At 46.0% G+C, this 27,799-nt stretch overlaps 1 protein-coding gene across 2 annotated transcripts in view; it reads right to left on the bottom strand.

Moving 5' to 3' along the window:
• Window positions 1-749: 749 nt before the first annotated feature.
• TPR (translocated promoter region, nuclear basket protein) overlaps window positions 750-27,799 on the bottom strand; it is a 196,935-nt gene continuing 169,885 nt past the window's right edge. For both annotated transcript variants that reach the window (XM_069737241.1, XM_069737242.1), the window contains exons 36-51: window positions 19,658-19,851; window positions 19,254-19,508; window positions 19,039-19,181; window positions 18,615-18,692; window positions 16,516-16,713; window positions 16,301-16,432; window positions 14,731-14,821; window positions 14,425-14,603; window positions 14,020-14,088; window positions 13,749-13,840; window positions 13,348-13,454; window positions 13,051-13,146; window positions 12,769-12,925; window positions 11,096-11,211; window positions 3,034-3,132; window positions 750-896 (exon numbers count right to left, since the gene is read on the bottom strand). In XM_069737241.1, coding sequence (XP_069593342.1) covers window positions 850-896; window positions 3,034-3,132; window positions 11,096-11,211; window positions 12,769-12,925; window positions 13,051-13,146; window positions 13,348-13,454; window positions 13,749-13,840; window positions 14,020-14,088; window positions 14,425-14,603; window positions 14,731-14,821; window positions 16,301-16,432; window positions 16,516-16,713; window positions 18,615-18,692; window positions 19,039-19,181; window positions 19,254-19,508; window positions 19,658-19,851 — 2,053 coding nt within the window. In that variant the 3' untranslated portion in view covers window positions 750-849. The remainder of the gene's footprint in view (window positions 897-3,033; window positions 3,133-11,095; window positions 11,212-12,768; window positions 12,926-13,050; window positions 13,147-13,347; window positions 13,455-13,748; window positions 13,841-14,019; window positions 14,089-14,424; window positions 14,604-14,730; window positions 14,822-16,300; window positions 16,433-16,515; window positions 16,714-18,614; window positions 18,693-19,038; window positions 19,182-19,253; window positions 19,509-19,657; window positions 19,852-27,799) is intronic.

Genomic DNA, 27,799 nt, shown 5'->3' with positions numbered 1-27,799 from the left:
AACTACAATACCCAGATAGATTAGCGAAATTAGGATTATTTAGTCTAGAAAAAGACGACTGAGGGGCGATCTAATAACCATGTATAAGTATATAAGGGGACAATACAAATATCTCGCTGAGGATCTGTTTATACCAAGGAAGGTGACGGGCACAAGGGGGCATTCTTTGCGTCTGGAGGAGAGAAGGTTTGTCCACCAACATAGAAGAGGATTCTTTACTGTTAGGGCGGTAAGAATCTGGAATTCCTTGCCTGAGGAGGTGGTGATGGCGAACTCAGTCGAGGGGTTCAAGAGAGGCCTGGATGTCTTCCTGGAGCAGAACAATATTGTATCATACAATTATTAGGTTCTGTAGAAGGACATAGATCTGGGGATTTATTGTGATGGAATATAGGCTGAACTGGATGGACAAATGTCTTTTTTCGGCCTTACTAACTATGTTACTATGTAAGTCAATGTGTCACAAAAAACAGTCTCAGAATCAGTGGGATCCGTTGAAGCGTTCCAGAGTTATTACCACAAAGTGACACTGGCAAGAATTGGAAAAAAATGGCCTAGCCAGGAAGGCGAAAACAGGCTTTGCATAAGGGGAGTAAACATTACTGTAATGCATAGGAATTTGGTTAATACGTCTAAAGCAAGTTTCATAGAATATTTTATATATAAACAGACAGAAGAGGAAAACAGTGGATGTTGTATCGACATTAAAACCTTGTGAGTGCCACTACACGATAAAAGAAAAAAAAACATGACTTAATAAACCTTTAATTTTTACAAAAATGTTTCATTTGACAAACGCTTAAAATCAGGAACAAAAACTGTATTCACAATAGGGGAAACAGAAGGCTCTTAAAAGTTGCTTCTGTTTATTCCTCCTCTACTTCCCAAAGGAACTCCTGCAAAAAAAAAAATAAATTGTGAAAATATAGCAAAAAAATCAAACTGGTATTATTACTAAAGAAGTACTGCCATGCATTTTTTAAATAAATGTGTGCGTATATGTGCATGTAATGTAGTGAGGGTTTACTAATATACTCACCTACTGCTGCTCCGCTGTCCAGCCCCGTTCTGCTTCACTTCTCAGTAATATTACCACGACTGTGATCAGCCGCCTCACTATGCTGTGTGTGAGCCAGAAGTCTCTCTTACAATCAAAGCCTATAGAGCCTTGTTCTGACGCTCCATAGGCTTACATGGTAAAAGTCACTTCCAGGGTGACACAAAGTCTGCAGTGGGGTGATATCACTGAGGAGAAGAACGGCCCTGGAAACTTGAGAAAGCAGAGGCAGATAAGTATATTAATACACTCACACTACATTACATATACACATAATAAAAAAATATATGTACTGTATATACATTGGGAGAGCTTCTATAACACAACTAGATGGTGGCCCGATTCTAATGCATCGGGTATTCTAGAATATGCATGTCCACGTAGTATAATGCCCAGCCACGTAGTATATTGCCCAACCACATAGCATATTGCCCAGCCACGTAGCATATTGCCCAGCCAAGTAGCATATTGCCCAGCCACGTAGTATATTGCCCAGCCACGTAGTATATTGCCCAGCCACGTATGTAACAGGTTAAAAAGACTTAAAATAAAAAATAAACATATACTCACCTTCCGAAGGCCCCTTGTAGTCCTGGCGCATGTGTGCGGTGCACGCGGCAGCTTCCTGTCCCAGGGCTGGTATGAGCACAGGACCTGTGATGACGTCGCAGTCACATGACTGTGACGTCATGGCAGGTCCTTCTCGCATAGCATCCTTGGCACTGGAACCTGCCGCTTGCACTGCCGAGGACAGCACGCACGTCGGAGGGTGAGAATAACGTTTTTTTTTTTTTTTAAATTATTATTATTTGTAACATTAGATCTTTTTAGTATTGATGCTGCATATGCATAATCAATAGTAAAAAGTTGGTCACACAGGGTTAATTGCTGCGTTAATGGAGTGCGTTACACTGCGGCATAACGCGGTCCATTAATGCTGCCATTAACCCTGTGTGAGGGCTGAGGGGACTATGAAGCGGGCACTGACTGCGGGGAGGAAGGAGCGGCCATTTTACCGCCGAATTGTGCCCGTCGCCGATTGTTCGTGGCAATTGTCGTGGGTGTTTTGCCACGACCAATCAGCGACTTGGATTTCCATGACAGACAGAGGCCGCGACCAATGAATATCCGTGACAGATAGAAGGACAGGCAGAAGTGACCCTTAGACAATTATATAGTAGATTTTCTAACTAAATCCACGATAGGTCTATATTTTACTGTGCCTAATCACAGCATTCTGACTTTTCCAACAAGCATCCAATATATCTAATTTTATATTTTTATTTCTCCTTCCCATGCACCGCCATTTTCCATATCTGCAGTCTCTCCCATCAATGCAGTATACGAGCAGGGTACCATAGGGATTCCATGGCTCTAGTACCCTGGATCATCCCACCAGGGATCCTCATCATCCAGGACTGCCAAGCTGTATGCGCCTGGGAACCTACACCACATCGTCCCAGCGGGCTCTTGCCCTTGTGGCACATATCTGATCTGGTGGCGGGACTTCCATCACGCTTCTCAGTTCTTCCTTCCTATTCATTGGCAGATTGCGCCAATGAATGCCAGCCTTCTCACTTGGGGAGCAGTCTTACAGAAGAGTCAAAAAGTCATTTTTCCTCCATATCAACATCTAAGAATTGGGAGACAGCAACCACCCTGTTGCTTTATGTTGCCTCGTTGGGCATGCGTGTATTATTTTTGTTCCTGCTGGGGAGGAGCTAACTTTTTTCTTACGTTGTAATTCTCAGTATCAGTCTACTGTGTGCCCTCAATGAAGGCTGCTAGAAAGAAATTTCACAGTAATTCCCAAAGTCCTCTATTACAGTTCAATCAGGCTCACAAGCACCATCACAAAGTGTGAAATATTATATGCTTTATAAGAATCTTCTTTTAACTTTTTATTGTTCTTTATTTCTTTCAGACATTTAAAAACTAATTTAATTTTATATCATTTTTTATTCTATTTAACAAACCTCTTTGCCTAGTAAACTGTCTTCCCCGGACAGCAGGTCTTCCAGTCTGTGGATGGAGTCTTACTCTTCGGAGGGGTTTTGATTGACTGGTACTTGTGTCTGCATAAAATTATATAAAAATCAAAACATCAAGAACAAATTTAATGGCCTATGGTTCCTCAGACAATGCAAAAAATGACTTAATTGCAAAAAAATGACACTGTGTTTATGGAATCTGTTTTAACAATAAGCATGCCATGTATGAACTACATGTTAAAAAGGTAGAAGTCATTAACGCCTTCAAGACGCAGCCCTTTTTCGTTCCACTCCTTCCCAGAGACATAACTTTTTTATTTTTCCGTCAATATGGCCATGTGAGGGCTTATTTTTTGCGGGACGAGTTGTACTTTTGAACCACACCATTGGTTTTACCTTGTCTTGTACTAGAAAACGGGAAAAAAATTCCAAGTGTGGCAAAATTGCAAAAAAAGTGCAATCCCACACTTGTTTTTTGTTTTGGCTTTTTTGCTAGGTTCACAAAAAAAAACAAATTGCGCCATTTTCCAATACCCGTAGGGTTTCCATTTTTCGTGATCTCTGGTTCGGTGAGGGCTTATCTTTTGCGTGCCGTGCCGGCGTTTTTAATGATACCACTTTTGTGCAGATACGTTCTTTTGATCGCCCGTTATTGCATTTTAATGCAATGTCGCGGCGACCAAAAATAACGTAATTCTGGAGTTTTGATTTCTTTTTCTCGCTACGTCGTTTAGCGATCAGGTTAATCCTTTTTTATAATTGATAGATCAGGCGATTCTCAACACGGCGACACCAAATATGTGTATATATATTTTTTTTAATGGGGCGAAAGGGGGGTGGTCTATACTTTTATATATTTTTTAAACCTTTTTTTCTACTTTTGTAATGCTTTAATAGCCTCCATGGGAGGCTAGAAGCTAGCAGAGCCTGATCGGCTCTGCTTCATAGCAGTGATCATCAGATCGCTCCTATGCAGCTGAATTACAGGCTTGCTATGAGCACCAACCACAGGGTGGCGCTCACAGCAAGCCGGCATCAACCACCATAGAGGTCTCAAGGAGAACTCCGGTTGTCATGCCGACGCATCGCTGACCCCCGATCATGTGACAGGGGTCGGCGATGCGCGCATTTCCGGCCTAATGGCCGGACGCGGTAGTTAAATGCCGCTGTCAGCGTTTGACAGTGGCATTTATCTGGTTAATAGCGCGGGTGGATTGCGATTCCACCTGCCCCTACTGCGCGCACATGTCAGCTGTACAAAACAGCTGACATGTCGCGACTTTGATGTGGGCTCACCGCCGGAGCCCACATCAAAGGGGGAGACACAATGCGTGCAGTACTAGTACGGTGCATGTCGTGAAGGGGTTAAAAAATTTTTATTTCATAAACCAACAATACACAGGAAAATAAACAACTTTGTAATACATCTTATCAGATAAAACGGCTTTTCTACTCCTGGATTGATCTTTCACTCTCAATTCACAGGTGAAACTTGTATTCAGTGAAGACATTTTCCCATTACTGAGATAGGAGATGGCGGCTGCTACTGAAAAGATTCTATGTAGATAGGAGGGAGGAGGAACAACTAAAGGCAAAGCTCCTCCTTTCTCCGATCTTCTTTCCCCTTTTCATACAATCCATGTCATCTTCTATCTCAGTAATGTAAGAAATCTGTCTTCTTAGGAATAGAGATTTTACCTGTGAATTGAGAATTTTGAAAATAAATGATCAATCCAAGGGGAGAAATAATCAGATTTCTCCGATGAGATAACAGGATTTTTGGTTGCTTACCGTAAAATCTGTTTCTTGGAGCCTCCATTGGGGGACACAGGAACCATAGGAACCATGGGTGTATGCTGCTGCCACTAGGAGGCTGACACTATGCAAATAAAAAAAGTTAGCTCCTCCTCTGCAGTGTACACCCCACCGACTGGCATTATACTCTTCAGTTAGTGAGAAAGCAGTAGGAGATAAATAACAAGGTTGAAAACCATAACCAGAAACTTGAGAACTGTAAACGTGAGAACAGTCATAGAACATAGAAATTGAGAAACATTGGGAGGGAGCTGTGTCCCCCAATGGAGGCTCCAAGAAACAGATTTTACGGTAAGCAACCAAAAATCCTGTTTTCTTTATCGCCTCTCATTGGGGGACACAGGAACCATGGGACGTCCCAAAGCAGTCCCTAGGGCGGGAAAAACAGACTTCCATCAGGCCAGAGGACTCACCCCTGCTGCCTGCAGGATCCTTCTGCCTAGGCCGGCGTCCGCCGAAGCATAGGTATGGCCCTTGTAAAATTTGGCGAACGTGTGGATGGAAGACCAAGTTGCCGCTTTGCAAAGCTGTAGGGCGGAAGCCCTGTGGTGCACCGCCCAGGAGGCGCCGACTGCCCGGGTAGAGTGAGCCTTAATCCCAGGAGGGGGCACTCTGTTCTTGACCCGGTAAGCCTCCAAAATTGCCATTCTGATCCAGCGAGCAATAGTCGCTTTAGAAGCCGGTTGGCCTCTGCGCGTGCCATCAGGAATGATGAAAAAAAGAATCCGTCTTCCGGAAAGTGGACGTTCTGTCCAGATAGATCCTCACTGCCCTGACAAGGTCCAGCTTGTTCAACGATCGCTCCAGAGGATGAGTCGGAGCTGGACAAAAGGAAGGTAGAACGATGTCCTCGTTGAGGTGGAAGGTGGAAACCACCTTAGGAAGAAAAGAAGGTGGAGGCCGGAAGACCACCTTGTCCTGGCGAATGACCAAAAACGGAGGACGGCAAGACAGGGCCGCCAGCTCGGAAACGCCGCGAATAGACGTGATGGCCACAAGAAAGGGCACCTTCCAAGATAAAACCAATAGAGAAATCTCCCTAAGAGGTTCAAAGGGGGAAACCCTCAGAACGTCCAGTACCAGGTTTAAGTCCCCTGCGTCCACAAGGGCTCTGTACGGCGGGACAGCGTGGGCTACTCCTTGAAAGAAGGTCTTAACCTGTGGCCGAGAGGCCAAGTTCTTCTGAAAGCGGATGGCAAGCGCAGAAACCTGGCCCTTTAGAGAGCTAAGAGCCAGGCCCGAATCCAGTCCTGCCTGAAGGAAGGCCAAAAGAGAAGGCAGGGAAAAAACCATAGGCGGAACGCGGTTGGATTCGCACCAACGGAAGTAAGCCTTCCAGGTACGGTAGTAGATCCTGGAAGACGAAGGCTTCCGAGCCTAAATCATGGTGTGAATCACCTGGACTGAAAGGCCGGACGCTCTTAGAACCGCGGTCTCAACAGCCACGCCGTTAAACTGAGCGACCGAGAATTCGGGTGGCAGATCAGACCCTGGGACAGCAGATCGAGCCCGTCTGGAAGGCGCCAGGGAGCGTCCGCGAGGTTGACGAGCTCCGCGAACCAAGCTCTCCTGGGCCAATCCGGGGCGATCAGGATGACAGACACCCCTTCCGCTTTGATCTTCAACCGTTTGGGAAGAAATGGAAGGGGTGGGAACAGGTAGGGCAGCTCGAACTGAGACCAAGGAATGGCCAGAGCATCGACGCCCACTGCGAGAGGATCGCAGGACCTGGAGACGAACTGCGGAACCTTCCTGTTGATTCGAGACGCCGTGAGATCCACGTCCGGAGTGCCCCATCAAAGACAAATCTGATGGAAGACCTCCGGATGCAAGGACCATTCCCCTGCCGCGAGGCCCCTGCGGCTGAGGAAGTCGGCGGCCCAGTTGTCCACGCCGGGGATATGCACCGCGGATATCACCGGAACCGTTGCCTCTGCCCAGAGGAGGATCTTGGATACCTCGGCAAGGGCCAAGGAGCTCCGGGTCCCCCCCTGATGGTTGACATATGCCACAGCCGTGGCGTTGTCCGTCTGGATCCGGACTGGAAGGCCACTGAGGATCCTTTCCCAGTGGCGGAGGGACAGAAAGATGGCCCGAATTTCGAGGACATTGATTGGCAGAGATGACTCCTGCGACGACCAACGGCCCTGAACCGTCAGGTGGCGAAAAACCGCACCCCAGCCGAACAGGCTGGCGTCCGTTGTCACCACCTGCCAGTGAACTGGAAGGAAGGACCTGCCCTGGGAGATGAGAGGTGACGTCAGCCACCAGTTGAGGGACCGTTTGACCCGAGAAGAGAGTCTGATCGGCCGATCCAGGGAGAAGACAGACCTGTCCCACTGAGACACAATGGCTTGCTGAAAAGGTCGCGAATGAAATTGGGCGAAGAAATCGCTTCCAATGTAGCTACCATCCTCCCCAGAACCTTCATGGCCGATCGGAGGGAGGGAGGCCGAGGACCCTGGAGCAAGCGTATGTCCCGACAAAGAGTGGATCTCTTGTCTTTGGGAAGGAAGACTCTGGTCTGACGAGTGTCGAAAAGCATGCCCAGAAAGATGATGCGCTGAGAAGGAATAAGGCAGGACTTCTTCCGGTTGACCAGCCACCCGAAACGGGCTAAGGTGTCGAGAACAATGGACAGGCTTTCGTGAGCCTGAGCAAAGGACGGAGCCTTGAGGAGGATGTCGTCGAGGTATGGAAATAGGACCAAGCCTCTGACTCTCAAGATGGCCATCAGCGCCGCCATGATCTTCGTGAACACCCTTGGCGCTGTTGCGAGACTGAACGGCAGGGCGACGAATTGAAAGTGTTCTCGTTGCACTGCGAAGCGCAGGAGACGGTGATGTCCGGGAAATATCGGGACATGGAGGTAGGCGTCCTGGATATCTATTGAGCCTAGAAATTCCTGGGCCTCCATGGAAGCAATTATCGAACGAAGGGATTCCATCCTGAAGTGTCTCAGGCGAACTCTCCTGTTCAGCAATTTGAGGTCCAGAATGGGGCAAACCTTGCAGTCTTTTTTCGGTACCACAAAAAGGTTCGAGTAGAAACCAGTGAACCGTTCTTTCTCTGGGACGGGAACGATTACCCCGGATTTGAGCAGAGAAGCGATGGCTGCGAAGAAGCCCGGAACTAGAGCGGGATCTCTTGGAGGACGGGATTGGAAGAAACGATCCCTGGGTCGGGAGGTGAACTCTATCTTGTATCCCGAGGATACAACTTCAATGACCCCTGCGTCCTCTACTGCGGAAACCAGACGTCCCTGAAAAGGAGAAGACGGCCGCCCAACCTGGGAGTTGGGCTGGAGTCTTGCCAAGAGTCATGCGGAGGTGGATCTTCCAGTCCTGGGTCTGGAGGATCTACCCTGGGAGTAGCGAGGACGCCAGGACGGAGTGGGCCTAAAGGCCACCGCATTCTTCTCTTGACGTGCCTGTGGCCTCTGTTGCTGCTGGGAATGGGAGCTTGACGCAGCGAAGCGACGAAAAGGCCGAAAAGAGCAAAACTGCCATCTAGGAGGAGGGCGACGAGGCTTAGCCTGGGGGAGAAGAGAACTTGTACCCCCGGTGGCGTCCTTAATGATTTGGTCCAGCTGGGAACCAAAGAGACGAGAGCCCTGGAAGGGCAGACTAGTGAGGGACTTTTGGAAGACAAGTCCGCCTGCCAGGCCTTGAGCCAAACGGTCCGGCGGATGGCAACGGCATTGCTGGAAGCCTGAGCCGCACAAGACGCGACATTCAGGGAGGCGGAGACCAGGTATTCACCGGCGTGGGAAATCTGGTTGGCAAGTTCCGCTAATTGCGCGGGAGGCGCCCCGTCCAGGATACCTCGCCGTAGATCCTTGGCCCATTTTGAGATGGATTTTGAGGCCCAAATGGAAGCAAAAGCTGGACATAGAGCCGCTGAAGCCGCTTCCAAGGCAGATTTCGCGAAGGATTCTATAACTCTGTCGTTAGAATCCTTCAGAGATGCTCCGCCGGACAGTGGAAGCACCGTGTTTGTGAACACCCTGGAAACCGGGGGATCCACCGAGACCGTCCAATTGGCGGTAGGTTCTGGAGAAAAAGGATACAAAACACCAAGGCGTTTTCCACTCTGAAAACGACTGGTCGGGTTCGCTCTCTCTCTGTTCATGATTTTCTCGAATTCAGGATGAGGAGCAAAAAACTTGGAAGGTGGTTTAGCCCGTCTAAACGAAACCGCCTGATCTGCGGGTTCCGTAGAGGGATCCTTGATGCCACAGGTTTGGTTTATAGCTCCAATGATTCTGAACCATATCCCTCATGGTGGCGATTTGGTTAGAATCCAGCTCCGAAATATCATCCGAGGGCGCATAAGAAAGGGCACCTTCCCAGAGAACGCCTTGCCTGACTCAGGGGAGGAGGACGCCTACCGCAGAGGAGAACCGTGTGGCGAGATGGAGCGAGAAGAGGACTCAGACCGACGTTCCTGTCTGGATCTTTTGTGGCTTATCAAGAAGGGCTCGGACGGAGGCTCCTGTGACCCGCTGGCTACTGCGGGGGTCTGCAGAGGTAATCAATCCAGCACGGACACCAAAATTTGAGACACCCGTGTTAGATCGGCCACCGATTGTGACAGAGAGGAGGCCCAGTCTGGGATGGGGGTATCACTCTCGGACGGTGGGAATAATTGTGTTGCTGCAGGCCTGACAGAGCGGAGATCTGAAGAAAAGCCAGAGGGTTAGGGGACAGCGGAGCAGAGGGGGGTGTCAGTCTGCAGTGCAGATACTCACGGCAGATGAGAAAACGGATACCAGGTAGAGGAAGCTGTCCAGCTGCGGTGGATCTCCGGAGAGAAGACGAGCCCCTGCTGCAGTTCGCGCAGATGGTGACCGCTGGAAGGACGGGCATGATGTGCGCTCAGGAAGGTGCGGAGCGCGATGAATTAAAATCCAGATGCCGAGCAGCGGCGTAGAGGAAGGGGAGGAGTCAGTTGAGATGGCGCCGGACAGATTGTCGGGCGGGAGAAAGCCCGCCCGATTAAAACGGAAGTGGGCGGAGCGCGGCACCGGAGGTAGGCCCCGGGAAGCGCCGGGGCCTAAATTAAAAGCCGGCGACCGCCGGAAGTAATCAGCGGTGCGGGCGCAGCCCGGCTAAGAGGCGCGGCAGCCGCCGCATGGAAAGGGGAGCGCTGCCGCCGACGCCGGAAGCAGGCCCCGAAAAAGCCGGGGCCTAGATTAGAAGCCGGCGGCCGCTGGAGGTAAATAGCGGGGCGGGCGCTGCCCGGCTAAGATGCACGGCAGCCGCCGCATAGAAAGGGGAGCGCTGCCGCCGGGGTCTATATTAGAAGGCGGCGGCGGCCGCTGGAGAGAACGGCGGGCCGCGAGCAAGCTCCTAAAAGGTACGGCCCCCCCAGATAGCCGCGCCGCAGGGTGAAAGGGTGCGGCCGCAGACAAGGCAGTGTGACTGCCTGTAAAAGTGCGGCCACCGAGGGGAAGCTGCCGGACATCAGGGCAAACGATAGGACTGTTCTGCCAGGAAAAGTGCCCGCAGTAATAGAAGTGCGGCCGCAGAAATAGCAGCGCGGCTGCCTGTAAGGCGCCGCACCGCACAGTAAAGATGCAGCCGCAGGAAAGGAAGGAATCCGCTGCCTGTAAGGCGCCGTGGGAGAGCTGATTAGGGGAAAAAAATACTCACCTAAAATCCCACGCCGTCCGGTACTAACCTTAAAGCGTGGAAAGTATTAGACGTCCGTGGAGCTGGAGATGGACGTCCTCGTCTCCTCCAACCGACAGGCTCTGGAAGGCGAGTGGGTGGGGGACGGAGCCAGGACCGGACTTCTAAGCACGCTTGTGTGCTAGGCTCTTGGTCCTGGAGAGGGATCTATGAGGATACGGGGTGGCAGTACACGCCGTACTCATAGTCCGCATTGTGGGACTACAGGTGTGACTGCTCACCCTGTATCCCTCCGGAAACCTGAAAAGAAACGACGCACCGTGTCCACCTCCTACTGACACTAAGCTAAACTGAAGAGTATAATGCCAGTCGGTGGGGTGTACACTGCAGAGGAGGAGCTAACTTTTTTATTTGCATAGTGTCAGCCTCCTAGTGGCAGCAGCATACACCCATGGTTCCTATGGTTCCTGTGTCCCCCAATGAGAGGCGATAAAGAAATACTGTTTACAACGTCTCTTATTTTCATGTGCACTATTGAGTTAATAAAAATTAAACACTTAAATAAAACCATTAAGAATTTCAGTCTAATTATATAATACCTGCAGAGGAAGAAGTGGGAGGATCTTGGCTTGTGGAAGGAAGGTCAGTTTCAGAAGGCTGAGCAGTATCCTGGTCTTGCCGAGTTTCCATTTCTATTGTTGACTCTGAAGCAATCCTATAACAATACAATGTTCCTAATCTTATTGTTGTTCAGGAAAACACACAAGATATTTGTGAAGAATATGGAGCTATAATTTCATGTCAATCATTTGTATCATATATGGCATGAGATTATGAACCTCATAGGGCTGCAGGCTAAAGGGAGAACACTTAGCTCAGCGGGGGAAGATCAAGACTCAAAGGCTGTGAGTGAAAAAAGATCTCACGCCTTGACCAGCTCAGAGCAGGACAAACACCTGTTTGCCATATAGAGTCCTGCTGAAGCTGCCAAAACCTTCTAGAACATCCCAGAAACATAATTCCATACGAAGTTATGGCGATAGTATAGATCCTAGCCATATATTGTGTATATTTACAAGATCCCCAGAACATGGCGAACACCTGCATGGGTCTCGACCACTGTAGCACCCAGGGGTATGGCGATGCATAGAACAGCTAGTAGAAACCAGATAGTAAAGCGGTGTTCGATGTCAACGCGTAGCAGGGGCCCGGCCAGATCCGATGGTGCCAAAACTGACTCTCTAGGACCATCTATTAAGGCAGTGCTCTCCAACTCCGGTCCTCAAGAGCCACCAACAGATCATGTATTCTGGATTTCCTTAGTACTGCACAGGTGATGGAATTCTTGCCTTTCCAGGTAATGCAGTGATCACCTGTTGGTGGCTCTTGAGGACCAGAGTTAGGAGAACATTGTATTAAGGAATTATGACCCATGTTAGGTTTTGGTCTTAGGTTTTAGCTACAGAGGCAAGGTGAAGTGATTTTAGGTTCAGCCCAGAGGGCAAAAGGGGAGTGACCCAAAGGGGATGAAGGCTAGTGTAAAGCCATGTGGTCTCTGTTATGCATGCAGTCCACTTCGACAGTGGGGGTTGTATAACCTAACATGCAGTGAAGGATCTAGGAGCCAGCTGACAGCTCATGCCCCCTGTGGCACAGCACACACATGATCGAACATCACCCAGTAATTGACAAGATCCATCTGCTTATAATCTTCTGTCTTACCACTATTGTATATGTATAACCATTGTGTATTTTCTAGGGTGCCCTAAAAGCATTTAAATATATAATTTCAACCTTGGGCTGCTCTTTTATCTCGATCCACAGGTCCATTTCTCAGTTTAACTTTCCATGCTACCGGGGCTGGTTTCTGGCGCGATTTAATGCTGTTAACGGATCGAGCTTATATATAAATGAGAAACTGGTAGCGGTGCTACTGGGCTGCCAGCGCTCTGTTTCACTGGTGCTAGTGAAAGAGGCCCCTCAACAAGCAGGGGCCACGTAAAATAACATGCAGTGAAGGACCTAGGAACCACCTAGCAGCTCATGCCTCCTATGGCACAGCGCAGGGTGTAAAAATGGGATTAAGTGTCCCCAGGGGTGTGGAACGTCACGTTGGTTAAAGTGGGGGAGACTGAAGTACGTGATCTGTCTGAAATAATAGTGACGTCAGGCGGGGTGGCGAGGTTCATCACATGTGGTGGCATCAGTGGGATTCTGGGTGATCTCGTCGATGTCATTCTTCATAATATTATTTTTTTTTTTTTTAAATTACCCTTCAGATTCCCCCTCTACAAATACTTCATCGCCTTCATCTGCTGTGCCAGATTCGACAGCTGTAGAAATATTTCCAGTGGAAGTTGTGACCATAGGAACAGACTGAGATGCATGATCTGAAGTGTCAGCAGCAGGATTCTCAGCAAAAACAGAGACTAAAGGACAAAAAATTTACATTAGATATTAAAAAAATGCACAAAACTGGTCATACAAAAAATTCAGCTTAATTTTCTGTTGTCGTGAAGAACTGTTCTGGGACTGGTTCCACGTTGGGTCATACCTGGTGCTGCTACCTGAAGTGGAGTAGTTGGGACACTGCGACCACCTGACTCCTCCTCATGAGCAAGAAACAGGGGAGTTTCGTACATACCTAACCCTTCCAAAAAAGTACAGTGTAAATGATGATCAAACACTAATGTAAAAGTCAAATAAACTCAGAAAATAAGTGCTTCTTAATAATACAATAAGAATGTACATGTAATTCTATGAATTGTGCTATTAATTCTATGAAAGGATAACATTGCTTCCTCCAAGTCAGAATGAAAAAAAAAAAAAAATAAGGAAAACTTTGTGCTACCTCCTTGCGATGCAAGCTGGCCAAGGTCAGAGTGACTAGAACTGGCTTGTGGCATATCCTCTGGTGGGCCAAACCGAAACCGAGGAACTCCAGCGACCTGGGGAGAACTGGAAATAGGTTCATGTCAGCCAAGATCAGTACACTAGCAGCTAATTATGTATACAGTTCAGGTAAATAGTGAACATTTTAGGTTAGCATTCAGAACAATACAAGGAGCAGATTATATATTCTGCATCCGACCAATGAACGGAATTTAATATGAAATACTAAGAACCTAATTATTCTTACTTTTCTCCTACACAGTCTTGACCACAGCATGCTGACAAAAGTGCTACAAGTCAATGAGCTGTAGAGAATTTGCCTGCTGTAGTTGCAGGATATACTGTATGTTATGAACTTACTGAATGGCTTCAGCAAAACCATCTGTACGATGAGGTACAACAAGTGTTGGTGTGCTCGGCACTGTACGATCTTCATCATCAAAAAAATGTTGCTGTTTGGGAAATTTAGGAAACATAAAAATGAGCATATTTACTATCCATATAAGATCATTTCCACCCAAGGCTTAAAGGAAGGACAGATAGTAAAATTTATCAGCCACCAAAATAAATAAGACTATAAATAAATCATCAACATTCAAGTGCAATTTGAAGTGTAAAATTGTATGCCTACCATGCCACCTAATCCAGGTGTAAGCTGAAGTCCACGGCCTACCGACTGTCTACGGGCCATCGAAATTCGCTAAGTACAGGAAGTGGTAATAGATTTGTTATACTTATTTCAAAACATACAAAAAACAGGTCATCTCATCTAAATACTAGATTATATTTGTCTTCTTTAATGTAGGCACTCACCAGGAATCACCCAGTAAAGCTGACTACATACAAGCAAACCAATGCACCCCCTAAACTTACATGCTTGGATCGACTTCGTCATCTATTTAAATGATCTTGTTAATTATTTTTCTCCCAATTAAAAATAAATAAATCAAAACTATTCCTTGCCCCTCACACTGTTTTATTGATACTAGAAATTTAATTTTAATTTTTTAAAAAAATTTCTTATTGTAAATTCTACCTGAGCTGGTGGTCCAAGCTCTTGAGGAGGTGCGTGTATTGTTAAACGGGGAGGAAGAGGATGTGGTGGTCTACGAGGTGACTGAGGAGGACGAGGACCTGGACGGTCAGAAGCAGAAGATGGTTGTTCCCTAGCTTCTTGCGAAAGTGAAGATTCAGAGGTTCCTGTTGAAGCCTCACCTGTATACAATTATTAAGAAAGCTACTAAATATACAAAGCCTATAATCAGTCACTTATTGTCTACAAGATCACTCAACAAGCTGTAAGACAAAACAATAAAAGGTTATAAATGTAAGATTCCATTACCGCTATTTTGAGAGTCTGCAGGCCTTTGACCAATATCTCCAGTACTCATACTTTCCTCGGTCTCTGTGCCAGGATCAGTGCCTTCAGGACCCTGGAGATAAATCAATAACGTGTTCGAGCAAAACTAAAAATGTACGAATCAAACCATATTTAAGTGTAAAACAATAGGTGGCCAAAGATGAACTGTAAAACAACGACATTTATATAAGTAGAGGAGTGAATTAGTGACCTAAACTGAACCACTTTACCAGTGTGATGTCAGGGTGCGATGTGCCAAATGACAAACTCCGCATTGCCGCTGTCTAATTGCCCAGTGTATTTCCAAACACAACTACCGCATATACTTGAGTATAAGCCGAGATTTTCAGCCCATTTTTTTAGGCTGAAAGTGCCCCTCTCAGCTTATACTCGAGTCATTGTCGCAGGGGGGGTTGGCGGGGAGGGGGAGCGGCAGCTGTGACATCCTCACCCGCTCCTGGCGAGGTCCCTGCATCTCCGGTCTTTGACAGCTTCTACCAGCGTTGAGCGGTCACGTGGTACCACTCATTACAGTAATGAATATGGACGTGACTCCAATCCCATAGGGATGGAGCCACATATTCTTTAATGTAATGAGCGGTAACGGTGACCACTCAATGCTAGAAGCTGTCAGCGCCTGGAGATGCAGGGACTGCGCCAGGAGCAGTTGAGTATAATGGGGAGGGGTCGCAATGAGCGATATTCGCGGTCCTCGTTCCGGCGCCAATGTCTTCCGCGTCCTCTAAAGTGACGCTCAGGTCAGGGGGCGCGATGACGTAGTTAGTCCGCGCCCTTTGCCTGAATGTTAGTGCAGAGGACGCGGAAGACACAGCTCCGCCGGAACGAGGACCGGTGAGTATTGCAAGTGCCGGGGGCCTGACCGACAGGAGGCAAGCATGTCTTTTTTTTTTTTTTTAAATCGCAGCAACAGCATATGGGGCAAATATCTCTATGGAGCACCTTATGGGGCCATATTCAACGTTTGTGCAGCATTATATGGGGTTAATATCTTTATGGAGCATTTTATGGGCCATATTCAACGTTTGTGCAGCATTATATAGGGCAAATATCACTATGGAGCATCTTATGGGGCCATAATCGACATTTGTGCAGCATTATATGGGGCAAATATCTCTGGAGCATCTTATGGGGCGATAATCAACATTTGTGCAGCATTATATTGGGCAAATGTCTCTATGGAGCATCTTATGGGCCCATCATGAACTGTATGGAGCATTATATGGGGCTCCTGATTCAATATGGATATTCATAAACACTTAACCTACTGATATCTCAATTAATTTTACTTTTATTGGCACCTATTTTTATTTTTGAAATTTACCGGTCGCTGCTGAATTTTCCACCCTAGGCTTATTCTCGAGTCATTAAGTTTTCCCAGTTTTTTGTGGCAAAATTAGGGGGGTCGGCTTATACTTGAGTATATACGATACTTAGTCATTAACGTGAATCGATATACAACGTCCCGTGGAGCAATAAGTCTCAAAACACTTCTGCATCTTTGGTGAATAAATAAATAATTAGTACTATGTACCGCAGCTTCTTCTCCTTCATAGGTGTCATTGCCATCAGCGCTACCATCTTCACCATTACTCTCATCTCCTTCTTCACCCATACCACCATCATCATCTTCATCCTCCTCCTCATCATCATATCCCTGAATGTCCTAGGAAATTATTAAGAAACACAAATTAAGAAAACCACAAGTTTTTATACATGGGCTTGTAACATGCAGAAATTGCAGATTACCTCTTGATCCGCTTCATTTTCATCCTCCTCCTCCTCCTCTTCATCACTCTCTATGACAATAACATCATCACGCTTTGTTACAGCGTCCTGAGAGGACTGCACAGATTGGGCTGGCTCCAAAGCCTGTGCTGAATTATCCAGAACTGGGGGCAAGGACTCCTCACCATCATGAATTTGAGGGTATTCTAAACTAGCAGACTTCCAAAAGAAGAAAAAAATTACTTCCAGGGCGCAGTTGCTTGGCTTTAAAACCAGTAAAAAAGACCAGTATGGACTAGTGAACTAAACACCTCAAGTTATTGTAAGATGCTAAATGTTGCATGGTTTATAAACTCTATATTCTGGGCTTGGCATGATGCCTCATGAAGGGCCTAAGCAGTGGTGCATGACACAGGAAAGCAAGTGACCAAAGAGCACCCGTGTCATGGGAGGTGCCTTCAGGTCCTGCACAATGCACAACACATTAGGTTAATCTCATTATTTTGAAAAGGAAGAAATGACAGATCAAGCCCTTAGGGTGCTTTCACGTTGCGTTCAGGCACCAGCTTGTTGGTCACGTCAGGGTTTAAAGGGAACCTGTCACCCCGAAAATCGCGGGTGAGGTAAGCCCACCGGCATCAGGGGCTTATCTGCAGCATTCTGGAATGCTGTAGATAAGCCCCCGATGTTACCTGAAAGAGAAGAAAAAGACGTTATATTATACTCACCCAGGGGCGATCCCGCTGCTGGTCCGGTCGGATGGGTGTCTCTCGTCCGCTGTGGCACCTCCCATCTTCATTACAAGACGTCCTCTTCTGATCTTCAGCCACGGCTCCGGCGCAGGCGTACTTTGCTCTGCCCTCTTGAGGGCAGAGGATAGTACTGCAGTGCGCAGGCGCCGGAAAGGTCAAAGGCCCGGCGCCTGCGCACTGCAGTACTTTGTCTGCCCTCAACAGGGCAGAGCGAAGTACGCCTGCGCCGGAGCTGAAGATCAGAAGAAGACGTCTTGTAATGAAGATGGGAGGCGCCGCAGCGGACCAGAGACACCCATCCAACCTGACCAGCAGCGGGACCGCTCCTGGGTGAGTATAATCTAGCGTCTTTTTCTTCTCTTTCAGGTAACATCGGGGGCTTATCTACAGCATTACAGAATGCTGCAGATAAGCCCCTGATGCCGGTGGGCTTACCTCACCCGCGATTTTCGGGGTGACAGGTTCCCTTTAAGCCCGAATCCCAAATACAGTTTTGTGAGTGGGAGCTCAGACGTAAACCCCGACAGGACCAAGGAAAAAGTGTGACAAAACCCTATCTCTAAGAAGTGGAAATGGAAAAGGGGGCTCCTGCATACAATAAAGGGGAATAACAGCACTAATTTTCTATAGTTTTGTCTTGGTAACTAATTCTTATTTTCTTTTTAATACAGTATTTCAGTTCTTCCTTATTTCACGTTTATTTAAAGAGAACCCATTGCTTTACTCTATTCCATAAACCAATAATACATAAGATATATTACAAAGTTGCTTCTGCTCATATCAGAGATATCTGCTTCATTCTCCTCCTGGACTGATCTTTCATTCTCAAGTCAAGGGCAAAGTCTGTATTGAGTGAAGACAAACTTTTACATTACCGAGATAGGAGAGGACAGTTACTACTGATAAGACTGCATGTGAAGGAGAGGAGGTGGTGATGGTGGAGCTGCTCTCCCCCTTCAGTTACATAGAACCTTATGAGCACCAACTGTCATCTCCTCTCAGTAATAGGAACGTCAGCCTTCACGGAATAAAGATTCTAAAATCTTGAGAAGTTTGAGTGCTCAAGTTCTCAAACTTGCAGTTGGAGTCATGTGACCAGACCGACCATCAGACTCCTCCACTTAAAAAATAGCTTTCCAATGTGCATTTTTTGGAGGCGGTTGATGGACAGGTCTGGTCACATTTTCTCCTTCAATTGCCATTTTGAGAACAGGAGAGCTGTGCAGTCATATTTCAGCAGAGAACCTGCAATAATTATATTCGTAACTGGCACAAATCTGATGTCCTAAATACATTTGTTAAAATAAAGCGGGCAACCCCTTTAAGGATGCAAACATGAGTAAAGAGCCAGTGACAAAACAAGATTACCTGTGTAAGTGTATCTTGGGATTCCTGGTCAAATGAGTGTGATTCGGCCTCAGGAATGTCTTCTCCCAGAACTTCCTCCTTAATAGGAAAAATCCGAAATTGCACCTTAACTTTATGGAGATGAACTTCTAATGGTTAAAAGAACAAGGCTCAGTGTGTTTACAAGGTTGAAAGACCTTCCAAAGAAGTAGGGGACATACAGATTTATGACTGAGGATTAGTCTGCACAGGGTTTAACTTTATTCTACAACCCAGGAGTCTTATCTACAATGTTACTCCATTGTAATTTTGGGGCCGATATAAAGCAAAAAAAAAATTCTTTATTATACACATTGGATCTTAAGGAGCAGTGCTTAACACGAAGCAGTGGTTTGTAGGAAACTGCAAAACAGATGGTCACATGCAAACTAATCATGACGCAAACCTCTGGTTCAACTCGCTGTAAAGTCCTCAGCTTTTTGTTAACAGGCAAATCTGGCTCTTCCATGGACTGTTCGGAGGGCTCTACAGAGCTTTCTTCTTCTTCACGCTGACGTTTTGATATGGAAGAACTTGGAGTTGCTGAAACTGTAAAGATGCTTTAGCTTTAGGGAAAGGTAAGCACAATTCTATAAACAATGCTCCCTCATAGTAACTTACACGTGGTAAAAACAGATGAGGACGTAGACGGCCTTTCTATAGGAGAGCTTTGGACCACTTCCACAGCGGGTTCTGGAGTACAAGGTTCTATGGTGGCATGGGACTGCTGAGTAGGCTGGACAAAGGCAGTTTGCTGCTGGACAGCTGGAACGGATTGTGAGAGGGATGACTGGACATTAGGGCTTGTAGATCTAACAGATCCACTGGTGCTGCCAAAAACTGGTACATGCTCCAATAGACCTTCTGACTGCATTGCTGTAGAAAATGATACAAAACAATACAGAAAAATAAGCACATACTTTTACACTGAACAGGATCTTTAAGAAGATATTGCCAAAAAAAAGGCAATGAGGATAAATGAAGACTAATCAGCAGGTTGCACGTGAGTACAGCAGGATACGTGCCTTCTTGCGTTTCCACTTGGGTCGTGGGCATAACTGTAGCGGTTGGAGTAGTAGTTGGAGTGGAGACAACAGCAGGGGTGACCATAGGGCGTATACTAGCTCTTGGTGGCCTTTGTGTCGTAGTCACTTTACTTGGCGTGGCCACAACTGGAGTTGGTTTGATATTGGCAGTGGGTGGTTCGGTGATGCTCGCCCTAGAAAAACAGGAAAATATGTAAAAATATGTTCATCAAATTAAAAAAATTTACAGAAAAAAGAAAAAACATTCATAGCTTATAGTTATGGTTTAACAATTTTTTTTAACATTATACAAAAGGATGTTATTTACCGTCAAATCATTTTCTCAACAAATTAATTGCGGGATACAGAGACCATGGGTTATAACTTTTGGCTCTAGGAGCGGGGACACCAAGTAGTTACGGTAAGTGTTTGCCCCTTTGATGATAATCCTCTTTACTGAGCTGAATCAGTAAGAGCACAGACATAAGATTGTGAAGATTAACACTACAACTGAGATCAATTAGGAAAAATATTACATTTTCATTAGAGTTGTTAACATACATTACAAATAAAAAAAAAAAATTGGGTGGGTACTGAATGAATGAAAAGAAAAGGATTTTATGCTAACCCCCCTTTCCCACCCCAATTTTTTCTCATCTGTCAAAAGAAGAGTGATCAAGGACAGTATCTCCGTCGGTGAAAGATGATGCAAGATGCAAGGTACGGTTCCTAAATGACTTAGAAGAAGATGGGCTAAGCTCTGTGAAGGCCTGCACAAAACAAGCTCCACTCCAGAGAGCACACACACCTACAGCACTGCTGGAATGGGCCGTAGACTAGAGGAAAAGTGGACGAACAATAGAAAGTCTATAATGCCAGATTGAAACCAACTGGAGGGGGAAATGGGACTGAAGAGAGAAATGCCTTGCTATATGAAAGAAAAAAACAAAATAATCTATAGGAAGGAGGAAAGAGTGAATGAAACACCCCTGTACTGATGAGCAAAAAAAGCAAAAAAAAAAAAATGTGAAGAACCTTAGGTGAAAAAAAAAAACAGCTGAAAAAGAAAACTGAGGACCCTGTCCTGCAGAAAAAAAAAGGCAACAAATGTTGAGAGTATGGTGACATCAACTGCCATGATACTGAACAAAGCTGTAAAACGAGTGTTTAGAAGAGGGGATCCTGGTGGAAGATATTCCCATAAAAGTATGTGCCAGAGGTATCAGTAGATCGACCAAGAAGGGAGTCTGCCGGGACAATGAAAAGATGAAGTGAGAAGAAAAACTAGAATCCTTTCCGCTAAAGGATGTGTAGCACAAGAAGATGGGAATTAGAATCATTGAATCAAATTTATGAGCCATTTCTGTGGCAGCTGAGGGATGGTTTTATTAGGCAGGGAAGGGGGCAATATCCAGCTTACAATGGTCTGCTTTCCCTTGGCTGGTTATTAAATTTTATTTTATTAGTAAAAAATAAATAATAAAAAAAACACGATGTGGGGTCACCCTATTTTTCACATCATCCAAAGGGGTCCCACTGTAAATCCGTCCCACGACGATGCCAAACACCAGATGCAGTCCTAAGTGGTGACATCAGTAACGTGACCGCTCAGCACGACAGCTGGAACACGCACAAAGTAGTGTGTTAATCCAGCGGCTGCGACGAGCTCTGACATCAATAAGGTTATTGCAGTTCATAGCCAATGAAATGCGGCAACCTTACGGACACCACCGTTATTACTCTAATAACGAATGCTGTCTGCACCAGCCCATAGCAGTCCCAGAAATGGCGCATCCATTAGATGCACCAATTCTGGTGCATAGCCTCGGCTCTTCTCACTTGCCCTGGTGTGTGGCATGCACAGTAATGGTTTTGGGGTTGATGTCAGCCTATTAATATCAGCACATAGCTGTTTTCTTACTCTTTTGTAGGTTCTTAAAAGCAGGGAGGGGGTGGGGGTCTCATTTTTTTGTAGGGTCCCCCTTTTTAATAATCAGTAAAAATTACGCAGACAGCTCTGAGCTGATGTTAATAGCCTGGCAATCTCCGTGTTTATTGCCCCCTTCCCAGAATAATAATACCAGCCCCTAGGTGTCTGCTTTACCTCAGCTGGTTAATAAAAATAAGGGGGACCCCACAGCATTTTTTGCTTTTATTTATTAGCTAAATACATGTACAGTAAGTTACACACGCAGTGCACTAAATATATATCTCACTGACATTTGTCTTACAATGCACAGGCGCTGGCTAGTGAATACTTTATTGAGCGTCACCTGTTCTCATTGCTATCAGCGAGTCCAGGGGTACCATGATGTGAGTAGTAGTCATCAGCTGACGCCTTACCTGTGGTAACCTTTTCACAGCCAGTCACAGCTGCTGGCTCACACACTGTCCTCTATGTGACAGTGTGGGAATCAAGATACCCAGTGGCTGTGACTGGCGGTAACTTTCAGTAAGGTTACCGCCAGTCAGTCGGATGTTCGAGCACTTTTATTACTTGAATGGGGTCCGGGTACAGTTCTGGTACCCAAAATTTAATAAGCTTGGCAGGACCCGAACATCCACGGGTCCAACCAACCATACTAACAAGCACATTGAAAGATGATATTATTACCGTATATACTCGTGTATTAAGTTTTCAGCACATTTTTTGTGTGCTGAAAACGCCACCCTCGGCTTATACACCAGGCAATTGTCCAGAACGCTGGCAGGGGAGGGGGAATGGCGAGCAGCGGCAGGAGCCGGCGGCTGTGGCACAGTGACAGTCACTGTGGCACAGTGACAGCTGCAGCCGCCGGCTAACAGAAGACATCATACTCAACCTCCATCGCTGCATCTCCGTTCCTGCACCTCCATTGTCCTCGCAGCTCTCCTTTCCTGCGAGGAGCGGTCACGTGGTACCGCTCATTAAGGTAATGTATGCGCCTCCACTCCCATAGGCTTGGAGCGTGTATTAATGACGTTAATGAGCGATACCACTCAGCACAGGAAAGGAGAGCTGCCAGGACAATGGAGGGGGGTGGAAGTGGGGTTAGCCGTGCACGCAACACAACGATGGAACCTGGGAGGGCTTTGGGAGCCATGCGGGATCGGATGGGGGGGGGGAGAGCTGAGCCGTGTGGGACAGGGGGGTAAATGCCGGGGCGTGCGGGACTGAGGGAGCCATTCATACAACAGGGGGAGCCACATACCAAGACAGGTGGAGCCACGCATAGCAGGACAGGGGGAGCCACATGACAGGATGGGGGGGGAGCCACATGACAGGACAAGGGGAGCCACGCATACCAGGACAGCGACGAGGGGAGCCACGCATACCAGGACAGGGATGAGGGGAGAATGCATACCTGGCTTATACTCAAGTCAATAAGCTTACCCAGTTTTCCGTGGCAAAAGAAGGTGCCTGGGCTTATACTCGAGTATATACGGTAATAATAATAATAATAATAATAATAATAATAAAGTATAAAAAGTTAAAGTCACCCCCATATACAATACACAAAAAAGAAATTAACACATATTTGATATTGTTATGTTCATGAAAGTCAAATCTATCAAAACAAAGATTAACCAAATTGGTAAACGAGACAATAAGAGAATCTTAATACCAGAATGGTGGTGTTTCAGACGTTTCAACAGTGCAGGAAAAAAAAAAAAAGAAAGGAGGGAAACCGCGGTAAGAGGATCAAAACATCGTATCTACTTCAAAATGGTATCTAAAATGGCAGTGAGGCATGCAAAAAATAAACCCTCACACAGCCCCATCCACCAAAATATTAGAAAACATTGCAGGTATTGGAAAATGACGGACAAAAACAACTTAACTTAATTTATTTTTATTTTATTTATTTTTTTTTTTTTTACGAACTTTAATTTTTTCTTTCACCACTTAAAAATGAACATTGCAAATAAAAAAACAACTGAAAACGTTCTTTTTTCGGAATTTCATCACATTGAATTTTTTCTCTCCTTTCCAGTTCATTACAAAAAAACAATTAATGGTGTTAATCAAAATTACGACTTGTCCTGCAAAAGACAAGCCCTTGTATGGCAATGTCAATGGAAAGATAAAAAGTTATGGCTCTAGGAAAAAAACAGAAAACGTAAAATAGCCATGTTAGGAAAAGGTTAAGAAAAATGGTAACATTAAGGCTGTGTGCAGACGTTGCGTTTTTTTCGCTATAAAAACGCATACATTATGCATCCCATCATTAGAATGCATTCCGCAATTTTTGTGCACACGATGCGTTTCTTTCTGCAAAAAAAAAGTATCGCGGTAAAAAAACGCAGCATGTTCATTAATTTTGCGGAATTTTGCGTTTTTCCCGCTATTAATGCATTGGGAAGCTCCGGAAAAAAAGCGCAAAAAACGTGTCAAAAACACAATAAAAATGCGAAAAAAACACATGCGGATTTCTTGCAGAAAATGTCCGGTTTTGCTCAGGAAATTTCTGCAAGAAATCCTGAAAGTGTGCACATAGCCTTACAGTTTTATTTTTTTTTTTGAGATGGAGAGTGGGGTGGGCTCCAGCCAAAGCTAAGGGTTAAGAGTGCTAGAAGGGTTGAGATAGAGGGGAGTAAAAACCTCAAGGTAAAAGTTTACCCCCCACGGTCCTGTGTCCACCAATGACACAGGAGAGTCCATTGAAACCCCCCCAATAACTTCTATGGAAATTTTCGGCTGGTAAATATGATCAGCAGGTAGGTTAGCACCTTCTCCATTCATTAAAGTTTTATAGCAGGCAGAACAGCATTGCCTTTAATGCTATTTTATCCACTAGGGTAAAAACCCAGAATGTCAGGTTTTGATTTTGGTCATAGAAGGAATCAGTTACCCTTTAGACAACAGCCCATTCTGTTTTAACTCCATTCATCCTCCCATTACAAAAAGTTCTCCCAGATCGATTTCTCTGGGCTAATCCCTTTTAAATGTGTGTAGTTGAGGTACACTAAAACACTTAGCTACATCAGTCTTCTCTGGTGCTCTTCAGCTTTGCCGCCTCACACTGTTGGGGCAGTGGAGACTTGAAATGAAGCTCCACAGAATTACATTGAGAACGGTCATCCGCTGCACACAGACTTGTGTGAGATGGCTAGCACACACCGATGCGCGTTTTGGAATAACATCCGAGCGCGTGGTTACGAGACCTGGCGATCCTTAAAGGCATATTACCCCCATGTCTTATTCCTACAGTACCTTTTTGCACTTTTGCACCTTGTATGTGGTAATGAGCTGATTCGTCATTTGATATATCCACACTTAATCATGCATACTTTAGATGGTTTCACATGTTCTGCACATGCACTTTAAGTGTAACTAGTCTTATTATATATATTTTAATTTCAGATTTCCATGGGAACGTCATTTTTTTTTCACATACTGATTTTAATTTTTTAAATAATTATATACATTTGTTTAATGTACTTTAGGTTTAATATATATATATATATATATATATATATACACACACACACACAGTATATATATATATATATATATATATATATATATATATATATATATATATATATTGTAAGGATTTCACTCACTCAGCTGCGACGGCTGACACTCAGGAGACGTGTTCCTTTAAAGTTCACTGGGTTTATTGCTTCATAAACCATGTGGCAAAAACAGAAAGCAAAATGGGCCTTTGGTTCAGGCAAAGAAAAGCAAGTGTCCAGTTCATCCGGCTCAGTCCTGAAGCCGTAACACACTCAGGAGGGTTTCACCTCCACACATATCTGCTGTGTAAAGGATTAGCCAGTCTTATAAAGAGCTAACCCCACCCAGTAACCCATCACATGATTAGCCATGTGGTCTGACATTACCACAGGTCCTGAAACACATATACAAGATTATGTGCAAGAAAGGAATACTCCGGGCTACATTACAGCAACCAGGCACTTATGTGGCACATACCTCCCATCGACTACAAACCCTTTAGCCATGCTACATACCTCCCCCCTCTGCCTAAAGCCGTGGGGCTTGGCACTTTCCCCCACTAAACAAGGGATTCTCGATAGGGCATCCGCATTACCGTGCAGCTTTCCGGCCCTATGTTCCACATGGAAACTGAAGTCCTGCAGGGCTAAGAACCAACGGGTGACTAGCATTTCTTCCTTTCGTTTCTCTCATCCACCTAAGCGGGGCATGGTCAGATACCAGTCTAAATTTACGTCCCAGCAGATAGTACCGCAATGTGTCCACTGCCCATTTTATGGCCAAGCACTCCTTCTCAACGACTGAGTAGTTCTTTTCAGATGAGGACAGCTTCCTACTCAGATAGAGAACAGGATGCTCCTCCCCATGTAGTTCTTGGGAAAGGACTGCTCCCACCCCAACATCTGAGGCATCTGTCTGAAGAATAAACTCTTTCTTGAAGTTTGGGGCCATCAGAACGGGTTGCTTACACAAAGCGTTTTTCATTTCTTGGAAGACTGACTGTTTCTTCGGACCACTTAACCATTACTGATTTTGTCCCTTTTAGCAGGTCAGTCAGAGGCGCAGCCATCGTGGCGAAGTTTGGGATGAACCTCCTGTAATATCCCACGATTCCCAGGAAGGCTTTAACTTGTTTCTTGAAAACTGGTTTTGGCCATGTTTGGATTGCCTCCACTTTATTGATTTGGGGTTTTATTTCTCCATGACCCACTATGTATCCAAGGTACTTAGCTTCTTCTTTACCCAAGGCGCACTTCTTCGGGTTTATAGTAAATCCGGCCTCTCTTATAGCATCCAACACCGCTTGGACTTTCTCCAGATGACTCTCCCAGTCCGGGCTAAAGATGACGATATCATCTAGGTACGCAGCAGCGTAGGCCTTATGGGGTGCAAGGACTCTATCCATAGCCCTCTGGAAGGTCGCCGGAGCTCCCTGTAGGCCAAACGGCATCCGGGCATATTGGAAGCATCCATCAGGTGTCGAAAAGGCCGTCTTCTCCTTGGCTTCCTGTGCCATGGGGATCTGCCAATACCCCTTTGTCAAATCCAAGGTGGATATATATCTGGCGTGCCCAAGCCTTTCGATGAGCTCATCAATACGGGGCATGGGATAAGCGTCGAACTTGGAGACTTCATTCAACTTCCGATAGTCGTTGCAAAACCTCCACTCTCCATCAGGTTTTGGGACCAGGACAATTGGGCTCGACCAACCGCTCTTGGATTCCTCAATGACCCCAAGCCTCAACATACGCTCCACTTCCTTGGAGATAACTTCTCGACGAGCCTCAGGAATACGATAAGGTTTCACATTCACCCGCACATGTGGCTCTGTTAGGACCTCGTGCTCTATGACCTTCGTGTATCCTGGCAATTCTGAAAACAGGTCCCTGTTTTTCTTGAGTAACTCCCGGCACTGCTGTTTCTGGGTCTTTGATAGCGTCTCTGCTATAGTAACCGCTCCAACCTCACCTTCTGGGTTGCTTAACAATGATAGAGTTGCTGTCGGCTCTCTATCTTGCCATGGCTTGATGAGGTTGACATGGTAAACTTGGAATGGTTTCCGTCTTCCTGGTTGGTGAATTTTATAATTTACCTCACCAAGTTTCTCGACAACCTCATATGGCCCTTGCCATTTGGCCAAGAACTTGCTTTCCACCGTTGGAACTAACACAAGAACTCGGTCTCCCGGATTGAACTGCCTCACTCTTGCAGACCGGTTGTAGACCCTGGCTTGAGCTTCTTGTGCTTGGAGAAGGTGTTCTTTCACGATAGGCATCACCTTTGCAATCCTCTGCTGCATCAGGGCCACATGCTCAATGACGCTTCTGTGGGGTGTGACTTCGGCCTCCCAGGTTTCCTTGGCTATATCCAGGAGTCCTCGTGGATGTCGGCCATATAGAAGCTCAAACGGTGAGAACCCTGTGGAGGCCTGTGGAACTTCACGAATGGAAAACATCAGATAGGGTAAGAGACAATCCCAGTCTCTACCGTCTTTCTCTATAGCTTTTCTCAGCATGCTCTTTAGTGTCTTGTTAAACCTCTCAACAAGGCCATCTGACTGGGGATGGTACACCGAGGTCCTCAACTGGGAGATCTTCAGGGCTTTGCATAACTCCCTCATCACCTTGCTCATGAAAGGTGTACCCTGGTCAGTCAGGATCTCCTTTGGCAGACCTGTCCGGGAAAAGACATGGACCAACTCG

Source organism: Ranitomeya imitator, chromosome 8, assembly GCF_032444005.1.
Source record: "Ranitomeya imitator isolate aRanImi1 chromosome 8, aRanImi1.pri, whole genome shotgun sequence".
In the NCBI taxonomy this organism is placed as follows: Eukaryota; Metazoa; Chordata; class Amphibia; order Anura; family Dendrobatidae; genus Ranitomeya; species Ranitomeya imitator.
The sequence above is the reverse complement of the archived record's forward strand: the minus strand, read 5'-3'. Positions and strand labels throughout refer to the sequence as shown.